This window comes from Orbicella faveolata, unplaced genomic scaffold (genome assembly GCF_042242905.1).
Source record: "Orbicella faveolata isolate gen_17 unplaced genomic scaffold, um_ofav_v1 contig_47, whole genome shotgun sequence".
NCBI classification, from domain to species: Eukaryota; Metazoa; Cnidaria; class Anthozoa; order Scleractinia; family Merulinidae; genus Orbicella; species Orbicella faveolata.
This window is the reverse complement of record NW_028301577.1, coordinates 26,216,436-26,231,710: the sequence shown is the minus strand read 5'-3', so window position 1 is coordinate 26,231,710 and position 15,275 is coordinate 26,216,436. Positions and strand designations below refer to the sequence as shown.

The 15,275-nt window shown below is 41.3% G+C and overlaps 1 protein-coding gene across 1 annotated transcript; it reads right to left on the bottom strand.

Moving 5' to 3' along the window:
* Nucleotides 1-711: 711 nt before the first annotated feature.
* On the bottom strand, nt 712-4,156 carry LOC110068747 (tyrosine-protein kinase receptor Tie-1-like). The gene is made up of 5 exons (XM_089279907.1): nt 3,726-4,156; nt 2,708-2,892; nt 2,267-2,307; nt 1,873-1,969; nt 712-1,527 (listed from the first exon to the last, which is right to left on the bottom strand). Exons 1-5 carry the CDS (start codon nt 3,759-3,761, stop codon nt 1,260-1,262), a joined length of 627 nt encoding a protein of 208 aa, XP_089136033.1. The 5' UTR covers nt 3,762-4,156; the 3' UTR covers nt 712-1,259.
* Between the last annotated feature and the right edge of the window lie 11,119 nt (nt 4,157-15,275).

Genomic DNA, 15,275 nt, shown 5'->3' with positions numbered 1-15,275 from the left:
GTTCGTTTTCCTTCGAGATATCACCTTTTCAAGATTTTGGCCTCTCAAGCGGTCTAAAATGGCCGAAATTTCGGTTAACTTTAGGTGAGCTTAAAAGATACTTCGTACAAATTCCAGAAGCTCTTATTCTGTTATTTTTGTGATAGTATTTTGCCGGCGTCTCGGATTAAAATAGAGAAATCCAGGATGGCGGACTTAAATGACTTAAACTACCAACCGGCCAAGTTATGGAACAACAACAAAAAAAGGAATCTGGTTCTTATACCAGACGGGTGTTCTGAATCTCTCGCTTGATATAACGACAGATAAATATAATCATGTTAATTCGAGTAGTCAGTGTCAAAACGGATCAAGACAAACTTTTTTCCAGATTTCCTAAAAAAGCTGTAGTTCTAACACATTAACGAAAACACGGGTGAAATAGCCTAATTTAAGTGCGTGGCAAGTAAAGATGACGTTTAAAAAGCTCAATTCCCAATTTCTTCTATGAGATGCGCCTGCAGGGAATCATGGTAGTTGTATTTATCCGTGGACTTGATATTCATTTTGACGAATTAAACACCATGATTCCCTGGAGGCGCGTTTCGAAGAGGAAATGGGCCTTTGATCTGGTTTTGTAATAAAATAGCTCTCGCTTGACTCAAAGGAGGTTTAGTATTTGTAAGTTTACCTGTAATTTGTAAGATAGTACGATTGAGGTCCAGTGAACCATTTTTATGAGAGAACGGTTTTATTTTGCTCAACTGTTGTAGTGGGAGTTACACACATATAATCAATATACGAAACAACTAAAAAATATGAATATAAATAGGAATTAGCTAACAGGAATATAAATGTAAATTATTCCTAAAAATTCGCCGATCAATACTGAGCTGTCAGTGATGAAGCCCCGTGCTGAACTAGACGATATAAGCAGTTTCTTGACTTATTCTCTTCCTCTTACTCATCACTTATCATTTTTTCTCTACCAATATGCTTAATTAGTAGATTCTACTAGTGTTCTGATGATATTGTTGCTTAACAAATGGTAGATGGTGCAGCTGCACTGTTGACTTATTACTGCACGTGGGAGGTTGCTAAGCACGAAAATGCGTAAACCGGCAATAGCAGAGAGCGACTCTATCTTTGTCACGAGGTTAATAATGATCTAATTAATTAAACTGATGTATCAAGATATAAGGCATGAGCTTTATTCGTGAGGAGTTCACTGAGTTATCATTGCATTGTTTTTTGGTCTAAATGTTTCCTTTTTTTAATTTTTAAATTTGAAATAAATCATCGCGAGTCAGATTATCTGGGGTGCCATGTTTGAATGAGGGAGGACTCTCATAAGCATGCTCTTCATTGGACGATCCACTGGATACTAAGACTGTAGATTCATTATAGTAGGGTTGATCTTCGTTCAACTGGCTTATGTCCACGCAACAAGGGTCTGCTTGTATCCAGTCCCCTAGATCTTGACTCAGCTCGGTAAAGGTTGGCCGAGCATCAGGATTGTGGTCCCAGCAACGCGTCATCAATTGATAGCTATGTTAATGAACAAATGTGAAATAGCTCCTTATAAACACTCTGTTTAGTCTGCAATACATTTATTAACAGATTGGACGACAGCTTTCCCCAGAACTAGCCCAAGAGGTTATAATTTATTGAAAGAGTTCAGAACTGGTTAGCATGATAACAGAATATAATTTCCATTTGAAAAGTGGAATTGCTTGTATCGTAACAAAATCATCTTGAGCTTCGCTTCTGTTGAAAGACCTGATCACGAAGTATAAAACTGTAAAATGTGCCATTCGCCTATTTCTTTGTGGACCCAGTATAATCATGAATCCAATTTTCAACCACCCCTCCCACCATATTGATGCTACTCACAACTCCTCTGAGCACGTCTCTGGTTTTTCCATTCTGTATCCTCTTTCTAGCAGTGTCAGAAGGTCGCTGTTTTTGATGCCGCGGTAGGGAAAACCACCTAAAACAAATCGTTTCTAACATCAAGCTAAATCTTCTTACTATTTTTTTTTGAAAAGCGAGTCTTAATTATCTAGAAGTCGATTAAGACTGCTCGTTACACAGGTGAATCATTTTCAAGACAATGAAGAATAACGTTATTTCTCAATCAAACTTCAATAAGTAAACATACTCTTCGTTTAACGCTTACATTTTGACGACCGTAAAAATCTGTGATAACAAACTACTGGAAATTATCGGGTCTGTCAGGAATATGTTAACAAAGGGTACTAGAAAAATAAAAATTAAAAAATCTTACCAAGAGTTGCAATCTCCCAGAGAATGACGCCATATGACCACCTAGGAACAAAATGTTTGTAATGACACCGTACTTCTACAAACTTTCCTCACATTCGCCTTGGCAATATGGAAATCAAAACTTTTTTTTGTCCTCCTTTTATTTGTGTTCATTTTTTTAATCGTGACTTCATAGTGGTTTGTGAAAGCGGACGTATTTCCGGCTGTCTGCGTTCGCAGGCTACGTCTAGCGGAAACTTTTAGCGAAAATGTTATCTCATCCACCTCCCCTTTGCCGACGTACATGTAAACCCTTCTTTGTTAGTAGATTTACAATTTCATCGCCTGGAAAAAACTGCTTTACCCCATAACTTAGCTTACTGTGGTGGTGAAATGAAGGATTCAGTACTATCCGAGTGACACTGGCCACATAGAAGGTAAATGGAAAACTCAATTCACTTACACATCGCTTTTTTCAGTAAAAACACCATCATTCATGGCTTCAGGTGACATCCATTTCACTGCAATTTGAGTGTCCCTGTTTCGCCGCAAACCAAAATCAGCGACTTTGACCAGGTTGGTGTCACAGACTACGACATTGCGAGCGGCAAGATCTCGATGAACAATGCCCTTTGCTGATAAGTATTGCTAGACACAAGAAATATCATTAATTAATCACTGAGAATTCTTGGCATGGTAAGAAACTATGGCTGCTTAATACTCTGAATAATACAAAGGTTCCAAAATCATTAACCAACCGATAGAGAAGGCTATTAAGACTTGTATGTTTCCAACAGAGACCGCGCAGTTATCTTCAAAGACGACTGGGAGAAAGAAAAGAGTGGAAATAGCACGGAGATTTCCAGTGTTCCGTTCTAACCGGGAAAGACGATCACCTTTCTGTCACTTTTGAACTTAGGAGACGTTTGAGAAATAAATACAAGAGACCCTGGCTAAAAAAACAGAGACTTTCCAAGGTGGACGAACATTTTGATTAGAAAGGTAAATGCAAGCGAAGTTTAACTCCGGGGGAGGTACTTCTTTTAATGACCTATGTACGTATGTGCGGCCCTAAAAGGGATGGTTTTCAACCGTTTTGGTCAGAAATAGGGTAACAATTTGGGCCATTTTGGTCTCAAATAGGGTATAGCTTTTGCACTCTACTCTTTATTTGGGTATGTTTTTCTAGAAGCTACTTTTTCATCACAATTTTGTATCCTGCCTAATAAAAGCAAATGATCATTGCCTTTAACATGGGTCTGAACTAGGGAACGCAGGTCTTAAATGGGGTATGGAATTTTTGGTCAGGTCAGAAATAGGGTAGGGGAAAATTGCAGATTTTGGTCTCAAGATAGGGTAAGGGTTTTTAGGAAGCGGGCTGCACACCCCCACCCAAATGTTCTCGGAGTACCCCCCCCGGGGGTTAACTCCTTCAAGAAACCTAGATCACTTTGATCACCTCGATCACTTCAGTCCCTTACCATTCCCTGTGCTATTTGCCAGCCGAAGTATATCATGTCCTGGGAAGTCAAAGAATCGTCTTTATCTTGTTTTTCATCCTTCAAGGACTTAGTGCTGTTAATTCTTATGTCAATGCAGCTCTCAGCTTTCGAGAAAGCGACGTTGACTTGGCCAATGTCTTTAGTATCAAGCTTATCCTGCTGAAGAAATCATCGGCAAAATAAGTTAAAATTAAGAATAGGCCATTTGCGAGTTAACTTGTGCCTCTGTTTCAAAACGAGTCTTCGAGCAGAACCTTTCATATGAAAATGAGTTTGATTTGAACGAAAATGAACATGTAGGCGGCGCGCATCTCCATATGAATAGTTTCGCACGAAGACTCCTTTTGACACAGAGGCAAACGTCAACTCAAAAATAGCCCATTAGTTTAGCATTGGAAGAATGATGTATATAAGTGCACTAGTCTCCTTTGAGGCAATTTACTGACTTAATCCGAGGACAAGTGCAGATTGTGCTCGGCAACTTTTGAGCAATTTTTGCGGTTCTACCGACCTCGAGCAAGTCTTGCCTTTCTGAGCAACTTTTGAGCAAAATATAGGTTTAGACCACATATCAAACACGAAAAAGTCAACGATTCAATAGAAAACTTCAATTTATGGGAATAAATTCTTGAATGTTTATCAACTTTTTGAAGTTTGAACACATAACGTGCCACTTGACAACGTTCGGCAAGACGTCAAATTATCCATTCCACAAGACTTAAGGGTGTCCTTAAATTTTGCCCATATTTGCGAGCTACTCTTCAAAGCTAAGTTCCAAGCTACAGTATTTTTCTTGACTGTTGCTATCAATTTTTGTGAAGAACGAGAAATAGAGCTTTTAATCATGACGGGACGCACGGGGCTTGTACTGTAAGTTCCGCAGAGAAATGGTAGGAAATTTTCCTAGCATTCCTAGTATACTCTCACTAGCGTTCTTCGTCTTGCGGCCAGGGAAGGCGTCATAATCTGTTTCAGTGACATTAGTGATATTAAATAAAAAATAAACCAGAAAGGGCCGATGGAATATGAGACAAGCTTTAAAAAGAAGTCACGATATTAATAGTGCTTTAAAAGTAAATAGTGCGTTCGAGTCATTCCCGATGCTTTCAAATGATGGCGGACTCCACCAACGCCAATAATCTGGAACAAAACATGGTCATTATATATCGGATCACGTCTAAACACGCGTGAAGAAAGACTTGGGCAAGAAAAAACACGTGAGCGGACAAAACCGGGGAATGCCGATAAATCAGTAATCCCCCAATAATGAACGAATTACATAACATGAACCTTTCTCTGCTTCTCTCCCTGAACCAAGTTCAGATCTACCAACTGAACTTAAAGATACCAAAGTGCCTACAAATGGATGTTAAGCGCGGCGAGCAGACGTAAATGTCTTGTTTACGCAATGAAAACCATCACAATAAACTCAGAGCTTACATCGAGATGCTTGTCCGGGCGTAAAGGAGCGTTTGATTAATCAATCTAACACAGATCTTAAGGAATAAAAACCCAGATGATCTGGAATACCTGTCTGAGTATGTCGCTCGCAGTGGGAGCCACGTGCAGTATTATCATGCTCGGCAATTGAAGTTATTGTGTAGAAAATATCGCACAATTACACAGCCCAGAGCAAAAAAAAAAAAAAGTACGAGGAGAAACTTAGTACATGGAGCTAAGATAGATTGTTAATGCTTTAGTAGACCATGAACGGCTACCAATCGCTAGGCCAATCGCTTGGCTAATGGCTCGTACACGCAACGAATCGTAAAAGTCCGTAAGTAACGACCTCCGAAAGAAGTGAGCCCACCCCCCATCCCCTGAAAATAGAGGAACTAAGGTTCAAAAGTATACTTATTTTTCCAATCAATAACCTGAATAACGTACGATAAACTGATGACGATTCAACTAGGGAAGGTATAGCTTATTCCAGGTGGGGTCATGAAGCGCCCTGGTAAAAAAAACCCCGCAAAATTTTCATCAAGTAACAAGAAAGTACTAACAGGACCTTGTCTTCAAATTGAGCTTACTTAAATTGACAACTTTGCAAAAGAACGTTTAATCAAATTGAAATTAAAAACTCGACCAGAGCAGTTAAATATTTATAAAGCAGACTAACGTAGCAGAGCATCATGAACAGTAAAAATAGTTTAAGGTATCTTACATCACGGTCTACATATAAAGTGCCCACCCATGTGCCAGCAACATAAATTTGAACTGGATTGAAGAATTTCTAAACAATTTATAAGAGCTCAGTGTTTTTACGAATTACACCCACAGCCTTAGAAGAATACAGCTCTGTTCTCATAGAATTAAAAAAAAAAAGACCAGGAAGAGATACCTACAGTAGAAGTCATTTGTGTTCCCTCAAGGGATGAGAGATTCTCGCCCATATCCACTTTCTTTTCTCTGGTAAGCTCTCGCACGTTTAGATATGCGCACAATCCCGTTTTAGGTGCAGGGATCCCAACCAATGCTTACCTCACTTTTTAAAAATTCCACTTTTAGCCCTCCACCAAATCTACACACGTGTATTTCACTTGTGGAAAACTATTGATTTGCACAGTGTTTGGGTTGGACATTCTTACCCATCTCTCGTAAGTTCTCGCGCGTTTAAAGATGCGCCATACTCGCGTTTTAGGTGCAGGGATCCCAACCAATGCTTACCTAACTAATTAAAGATGCTACTTTTAGCCCTCCCCCAAATCTACAAACGTGTATTTCACTTGTGGAAGTCTATCGATTTGGACAGTGCTTGGGTGAGAGATTCTCGCCACTATCAACTTTCTTTTCTCTCGTAAGTTCCCACGCGTTTAGAGATGCGCCACACTCGCGTTTTAGGTGCAGGGATCCCGACCAATACTTACCTAACTTTTTAAAGATGCTACTTTTAGCCCTCCCCCAAATGTACACGCGTGCATTTCAGTTGTTGCAGTGTTTCCATTTGGACAGTGCTTGGGTGAGAGATTCTCGCCCACATCAACTTTCTTTTCTCTCGGAAGTTTTCGCGAGCCTAGAGATGCACCACACCCGCGTTTTAGGCGCAGGTATCCCAACCAATGCTTACCTAACTTTTTGAAGATGCTGCTTTTAGCCCTTCCCCCAAATCAAGACACGTGTATTTCAGTTGTTAAAGTCTTTTGATTTGGACAGTGCTCGGGTGAAAGATTCCCGCCCATATCTACTTTCTTTTCTATCGTAAGTTCTCGCGCGTTTAGATATGCGCCACATTGGCGTTTTAGGTGCAGCGATCCCATCCAATGCTTACCTAACTTTTTAAAGATGCTACTTTTAGCCCTCAACCAAATCTACACAAGTGTATTTCACTTGTTGAAATCTATCGATTTGGACAGTGATTGGGTCAGAGATTCTCGCCCATAACAACTTTCTTTTCTCTCGTAAGTTCTCGCGCGTTTAGAAATGCGCCACACTCGCATTTTAAGTGCGGGGATCCCAACCAATGCTTACGTAAGTTTTTAAAGATGCTACTTTTAGCCTTTCCCCAAATCTACACACGTGCATTTCACTTGTGAAAGTCTATCGATTTGGACGGTGCTTGGGTTGGACATTCTTGCACATATCAACTTTCTTTTCTATCGTAAGTTCTCGCGCGCTTAGAGATGCGTCACACTCGCGTTTTAGGTGCAGGGATCCTAACCAATGCTTACCTAACTTTTTAAAGATGCTGCTTTTAGCCCTTCCCCCAAATCAAGACACGTGTATTTCACTTGTTGAAATCTATCGATTTGGACAGTGATTGGGTCAGAGATTCTCGCCCATAACAACTTTCTTTTCTCTCGTAAGTTCTCGCGCGTTTAGAAATGCGCCACACTCGCATTTTAAGTGCGGGGATCCCAACCAATGCTTACGTAAGTTTTTAAAGATGCTACTTTTAGCCTTTCCCCAAATCTACACACGTGCATTTCACTTGTGAAAGTCTATCGATTTGGACGGTGCTTGGGTTGGACATTCTTGCACATATCAACTTTCTTTTCTATCGTAAGTTCTCGCGCGCTTAGAGATGCGTCACACTCGCGTTTTAGGTGCAGGGATCCTAACCAATGCTTACCTAACTTTTTAAAGATGCTACTTTTAGCCTTACCCCAAATCTACACACATGTATTTCATTTGTGGAAGTCTTTCAATTTGGACAGTGCTTGGGTTGGACATTCTTGCCCATATCAGCTTTCTTTTCTCTCGTAAGTTCTCGCGCGTCTAGAGATGCGCCACACTCGCGTTTTAGGTACCGGAATCCCAACCAATGGTTACCTAACTTTTTGAAGATGCCACTTTTAGCTCTCTTTCAAATCTACACACGTTTATTTTACTTGTGGACGTCTATCGATTTGGACAGTACTTGGGTGAGAGATCCACGCCCATATCAACTTTCTTTTCTCTAGTAAGTTCCCACGCGTTTAGAGATGCGCCACACTCGCGTTTTAGGTTTGGGAATCTCAACAAATGCTTATCTAACTTTTTGAAGATGCTACTCTTAGCCCTCTCCAAAGTCTACAGACGTTTATTTTACTTGTAGAAGTCTATCGATTTGCACAGTGCTTGGGTGAGAGATTCTCGCCACTATCAACTTTCTTTTCTCTCGTAAGTTCTCGTGCGTTTAGAGATGCGCCATACTCGCATTTTAGGCGCAGGGATTCCATTAAATGCTTACGTAACTTTTTAAAGAGGTTACGTTTAGCCTTACGCGAAATCTACTCACGTGTAATTCATTTGTAGAAGTCTTTCAATTTGGACAGTGCTTGGGTTGGACATTCTTACCCATATCAACTTTCTTTTCTCTCGTAAGTTTTCGCGCGTTTACAGATGCGCCACACTCGCATTTTTAGGTGCAGGGATCCCAACCAATGCTTACCTAACTTTATAAAGATGCTGCTTTTAGCCCTCCTCCAAATCTACACACGCGTATATCACTGGTGAAAGTCTATCGATTTGGACAGTGCTTGGGTGAGAGATTCTCGCCACTATCAATTTTCTTTTCTCTCGTAAGTTCCCGCGCGCTTAGAGATGCGTCACACTCGCGTTTCAGGTGCAAGGATCCCAACCAATGCTTACCTAACTCTTTAAAGATGCTACTTTTAGCCCTGCCCCAAATGTACACACATGTATTTCACTTGTTGAAGTCTTTCGATTTGGACAGTGCTTGGGTGAGAGATTCTCACCCTTATCAACTTTCTTGTCTCTCGGAAGTTCTCGCGCGTTTAAAGATGCGCCACATTCGCGTTTTAGGTGCGGGAATCCCAACCAATGCTTATCTAACGTTTTAAAGATGCTAATTTTAGCCTTGCCTCAAATCTACACACGTTTTTCACTTGTGGAAAACTATCAATTTGCACAGTGTTTGGGTTGGAGATTTCCGCCCATATCAACTTTCTTTTCTCTCGTAAGTTCTCGCGCGTTTAGAGATGCGCCACACTCGCGTTTTAGATGCCGGGATCTTAACCAATGCTTACTTAACCATTTAAAGATGCTACTTTTAGCCCTCCGCCATATCAACACACGTGTATTTCACTGGTGGAAGTCTATCGATTTGGACAATGCTTAAAGTCGCCGAGACCAGGCTACGCGCAGCGTGAGTTTGATCAACTCTGGGTCGATTTCCAGGAACTTAGGCGATTTTTCCGTGTCCCAGGGACTCTAAACTAATTCGCGAAATCTTTGAGTTTTAGTGAAATGGATAAAGGAAAAATTTTTGAACGCTTGGTTGTGAGAAGTCTGGCCAAAATATAGCCACTTTGTGACTAGAAAGTCACCGAGACCGGGCTACGCGAAGCGTGATTTTGTGACCTACTTTAAGTCTATTTCCAGGAACTTGGGCGATATTTCCGAGTCCCAGGGACTATAAACTAATTCGAAAAGACTTTGTTTTTCAGTAAAAGGGACAGAGGAAATATCTTTGAACGCTTGGTCATGAGCAGTCTGGCCGTAATATATTCCCTCTTTAACTCACTTAGGGACTAGAAACTCGCTGAGACTAGGCTACGCGCAGCGTGATTTTGACCCATTTAGGCGATGTCCAGAAACTTGGGCGATATCTCCGAGTCCCAGGGACTCTAAACTAACTCAAGAAGACTTTGGTTTTTAATGAAATGGACATAAGAAAAATTTTTAAACGCTTCGTTATGAGCCTCTGGCCGAGATATAGCCACTTAGTGACTAGAACGTCGCCGAGACCGGGTTACGCGAAGCGTGATTTTGACCAACTTTGGGTCGATTTCCAGCAACTTGGGCTGTATTTCCAAGTCCCAGGGACTCTCAACTAATTCGAGAAAACACGCGAGTAAAAAAAGATATAAATGGGCGAGAATCTTTAACCCAGGCATTATCCAAAGCGACAGACTTCCACAAGTGAAATGCACGTGTGTAGATTTTGGGGAGAGCTAAAAGTAGCATCTTTAAAAACTTAAGTAAACAGTCGTTAAGATCCCCGCACCTAAAACGCGAGTGTGGCGCACCTCTAAACGCGCGAGAACTTACGAGAGAAAAGAAGGTTGATATAGGTGACAATCTCCAAACCAAACACTGCGCTAATCGATAGTTTTCCACAAGTGACATACTCGTGTTTAGATTTGGGGGAGGGATAAAAGTAGCATCTTTAAAAAGTTAGCTAAGCGTTAGTTGGGATCCCCGCACCTAAAACACGAGTGTGGCGCATCTCTAAACGCACGAGAACACGTGGGAGAAAGGAAAATTGACATGGGAAGGAATATCTAACCCAATCACTGTCCAAATCGATAGACTTCCACAAGTGAAATACACTGGTGTAGATTTGGGGGAGGGCCAAAACTAGCATTTTTAAAAGGCCTTGTAAGCATAGTTTGGGATCCCCGCACAAAAAAAACGTGAGTGTGCCGCATCGGTAAACGCGCGAAAACACGGGAGTGAAAAAAAAGATATAAATGGGCGAGAATCTTTAACCGACGCATTGTCCAAAGCGACAGAATTTCACAGGTAAAATAGACGTGTGTAGATTTGGGGGAGGACTAAAAGCAGCATCTTTAAAAAGTTAGGTAAGCATTGGTTGGGATCCCTGCACCTACAACGCGAGTGTGCCGCATGTCTAAACGCGCGAGAACACGTGGGAGAAAAGAAAATTGACATGGGAAGGAATATCTAACCCAAGCACTGGCCAAATCGATAGACTTCCACAAGTGAAATACATTTGTGTAGATTTGGGGGAGGGCCAAAAGTAGCATTTTCAGGAGGCCTTGTAAGCATAGTTTGGGATCCCCACACAAAAACCGTGAGTGTGCCGCATCGCTAAACGCGCGAAAACAGGCGAGTAAAAAAATGATATAAATGGGCGAGAATCTTTAACCGAAGCATTGTGTAAAGCGACAGACTTCCACAGGTAAAATACACGTGTGTAGATTTGGAGGAGGGCCAGAAGTAGCTTCTTTAAAAAGTTAAGAAAGCATTGGTTAAGATTCACGCGCCTAAAACGCGACTGTGGCGCATCTCTACACGCGCGAGAACTTACGAGAGAAAAGAAAATTGTTATAGGCGAGAATCTCTCACTCAAATCGATAGACTTTTACAAGTGAAATACGCGTGCGTAGATTTGGGTGAGGGCTAAAAGTAGCACCTTTGAAAAGTTAGGTAAGCCTTGGTTGGGATCCCGGTGTCTAAAAGCGAGTGTGGCGCATCTCTAAACGCGCGAAAACTTAAGGGAGAAATAAAAGTTAATATGGACGAGAATATTCAACTCAAGAACTGTCCAAATCGATAGACTTCCACAAGTGAAATACACGTTTGTAGATTTGGTGGAGGGCTAAAAGTAGCACATTTAAAAGTTAGGTAAGCATTCGTTGGGATCCTCGCACTTAAATCGCGAGTGTGGCGCATCTCTAAACGCGGGAGAACTTACGGGAGAAATGAAAATTAATATGGGCAAGACTATTCAACCTAAGAACTGTCCAAATCGATAGACTTTTACAAGTGAAATAAACGTGTGTAGATTTGGGGGAGGACTAAAAGTAGCATCTCTAAAGAGTTAGGTAAGCAATGGTTGCGATCCCCGCACCTGAAACGCGAGTGTGCTGCATTTCTAAATGCGCGAGAACACGTGGGAGAAAAGGAAATTAACATGGGAAAGAATATCTAATCCAAGCACTTTCCAAATCCATAGACTTCCACAAATGAAATACACTTGTAAAGATTTGGGGGAGGGCCAAAACTACCATTTTTAATTAAAGAGCCCCGTAAGTATAGTTTGGGATCCCCACACAAAAAACGCGAGTGTGCCGCATCGCTAAACGCGCGAAAACACGCGAGTGAAAAAAAGATATATATGGCCGAGAATCTTTAACCCAAGCATTGCCCAAAACGACAGACTTCCACAAGTAAAATACACCTGTGTAGATTTGGAGGAGGGCTAAAAGTAGCACCTTTAAAAAGTTAAGAAAGCATTGTTTAAGATCCCCGCACCTAAAACGCGAGTGTGGCGCATTTCTAAACGAGCAAAAACCTACGAGAGAAAAGAAAGTTGATATAGGCGAGAGTCTCTGACCCAAGCACTGTCCAAATTCATAGAATTCCACAAGTGAAATACACGTGTGTAGATTTGGAGGAGGGCCAAAAGTAGCACCTTTAAAAAGTTAGGTAAGCATTGGTTGAGGACCCTGCACCTAAAACGCGAGTGTGGCGCATCTCTAAACGCGGGAAAACTTACGGGAGAAAAGAAAGTTGATATGGGCGAGAATATTTATCCTAAGAAGTGTCCAAATCGATAGACTTTTACAAGTGAAATACACGTGTGTAAATTTGGGCGAGGGCTAAAAGAAGCATCTTTAAAAAGTTAGTTAAGCAGTGGTTGGGATTCCCGCACCTGAAACGCGAGTGTGGCGCATTTCTAAATGCGCGAGAACACGTGGGAGAAAAGAAAATTGACATCGGAAAGAATATCTAACCCAAGCACTGTCCAAATCGATAGACTACACAAGTGAAATACACTTGTGTAGATTTGGAGGAGGGCCAAAACTAGCAGTTTTAAAGAGCCATGTAAGCATAGTTTGGGATCCCCACACAAAAAACGCGAGGGTGCCGCATCGCTAAACGCGCGAAAACACGCGAGTGAAAAACAGATATAAATGGGCGGGAATCTTTAACCCAAACATTGCCCAAAGCGACAGACATCTACAAGTAAAATAGTTACGTGTGTAGATTTGGGGGAGGGCTAAAAGTTGCATCTTCAAAAAGTTAGGTAAACATTGGTTGGGATAGTCGCACTTAAAACGCGACTGTGGCGCGTCTCTAATGCGCGAGAACTTACTAGAGAAATGAAAGTAAATATGGGCGAGAATTTTCAACCTAAGCACTGTTAAAAAAGATAGACTTCCACAAGTGAAATAGACGTGTGTAGATTTGGGGAAGGGCTAAAATAGCATCTTTAAAAAGTTAGGTGAGCATTGGTTGGGATCTCCGCACCTAAAACGCGATTGTGGCGATTCTTTAAACACCCAAGAACTTACGAGAGAAAGGAAAGTTGATAGTGGCGAGAATCTCTCACCCAAGCACTGTCCAAATCGATAGACTTCCGCAAGTGAAATACACGTGTGTAGATTTGGGAGAAGGCTAAAAGTAGCATCTTTAAAATGTTAGGTAAACATTGGTTGGAATCCCTGCACCTAAAACGCGAGTGTGGCGCATCTCTAAACGCGCGAGAACTTACGAGAGAAAGGAAAGTTGATATGGGCGTAAATCTCTCACCCAAGCACTGTCCAACTGGATAGACTTCCACAAGTAAAATAAACTTGTGTAGATTTGGGGGAGGGCTAAAGGTAGCATATTCAAAAAGTCAGGTAAGCAGTGGTTGGGATCCCTGCACCTAAAACGCGTGTGTGGCGCATCTCTAAACGCGCGAGAACTTACGAGAGAAAAGAAAGGGTATATGGGCGACAATCTCTCACCCCATGAGGGGACGGAAATGACTTCTACTGTAATTATCTCTTCCTGGCGTTTTTTTTAATTCTATGAGAACAGGGCTGTGTTCCTCTTAGGCTGTGGGTGTAATTCGTAAAAACACTGAGCTCTCATAAATCGTTTAGAAATTCTTCAATCCAGTTCAAATTTATGTTGCTGGCACATGGGTGGGCACTTTATATGTAGACCGTGATGTAAGATACCTTAAACTATTTTTACTGTTCATGATGCACTGCTTCGTTAGTCTGCTTGATAAATATTTAACTGCTCTGGTCGAGTTTTTAATTTCAATTTGATTAAACGTTCTTTTTATGCGTTCCTGTTAAAAATGATGCAAAGTTGTCAATTTAAGTAAGCTCAATTTGAAGACAAGGTCCTGTTAGTACTTTCTTGTTACTTGATAAACATTGTGGGGAGTTTGTTTTACCAGGGCGCTTCATGACGTTACCAGGAATAAGTTATACCTTCCCTAGTTGAATCGTCATCAGTTTATCGTACGTTATTCAGGTTATTGATTGGAAAAATAAGTATACTTTTGAACCTTAGTTCCTCTATTTTCAGGGGATGGGGGGTGGGCTCACTTCTTTCGGAGGTCGTTACTTACGGACTTTTACGATTCGTTGCGTGTACGAGCCATTGGCCAAGCGATTGGCCAAGCCATTGCTAGTCGTGCATGGTCTACTAAAGCACTGACAATCTATCTTAGCTCCATGTACTAAGTTTCTCCTCGCGCTTTGTTTTTTTGCCCTTGGCTGTGTAATTGTGCGATATTTTCTACACAATAACTTCAATTGCCGAGCATGATAATACTGCACGTGGCTCCCACTGCCAACGACATACTCAGACAAGTATTCCAGATCATCTGGGTTTTTATTCCTTAAGATCTGTGTTAGATTGATTAATCAAACGCTCATTTACGCCCGGACGCCGACAAGCATCTCGATGCAAGCTCAGAGCTTATTGTGATGGCTTTCATTGGGTAAACAAGACATTTACGTCTGCTCGCCGCGGTCAACATCCATTCGTAGGCACTTTGTTATCTTTAAGTTCAGTTCGTAGATCTGAACTTGGTTCAGTGGGAGAAGCAGAGGAAGGTTCATGATGTGTAATTCGTTCATCATCGCGGGATTACTTGATTTATCGGCATTACCCGGTTTTGTCCGCTCACTTTTTTTTCCTGCCCAAGTCTTTCTTCACGCATGTTTAGACGTGATCCGATGTATAATCGCTTTGTTTTGTTCCAGATTATTGGCGTTGGTGGAGTCCGCCATCATTTGAAAGCATCGGGAATGACTCGAACGCACTATTTACTTTTAAAGCAGTATTAATATCGTGACTTCATTTTAAAGCTTGTCTCATATTCCATCGGTCCTTTCTGGTTTATATTTTATTTAATATCACTAATGTCACTGAAACAGATTATGACGCCTTCCCTGGCCGCAAGACGAAGAACCCTAGTGAGAGTATGCAAGGAATGCTAGGAAAATTTCCTACCATTTCTCTGCGGTACTTCCAGTAGAAGTTCCGTGCGTCCCGTCATGAACGTTTATATAAAAGTATCTAGAAATTGAGATAGCAACTTTTTGGATCTTT

Bases quoted from the DNA above. Each gene is read 5' to 3' on its own strand.
- LOC110068747 (XM_089279907.1), bottom strand. From the start codon at position 3,761: ATGATATACTTCGGCTGGCAAATAGCACAGGGAATG. The intron at 1,970-2,266 runs GTAAGATTTTTT...GATTTGTTTTAG, and splicing joins CTGGGAGATTGCAACTCTTG to GTGGTTTTCCCTACCGCGGC. The intron at 1,528-1,872 runs GTGAGTAGCATC...TCATTAACATAG, and splicing joins GAGACGTGCTCAGAGGAGTT to CTATCAATTGATGACGCGTT.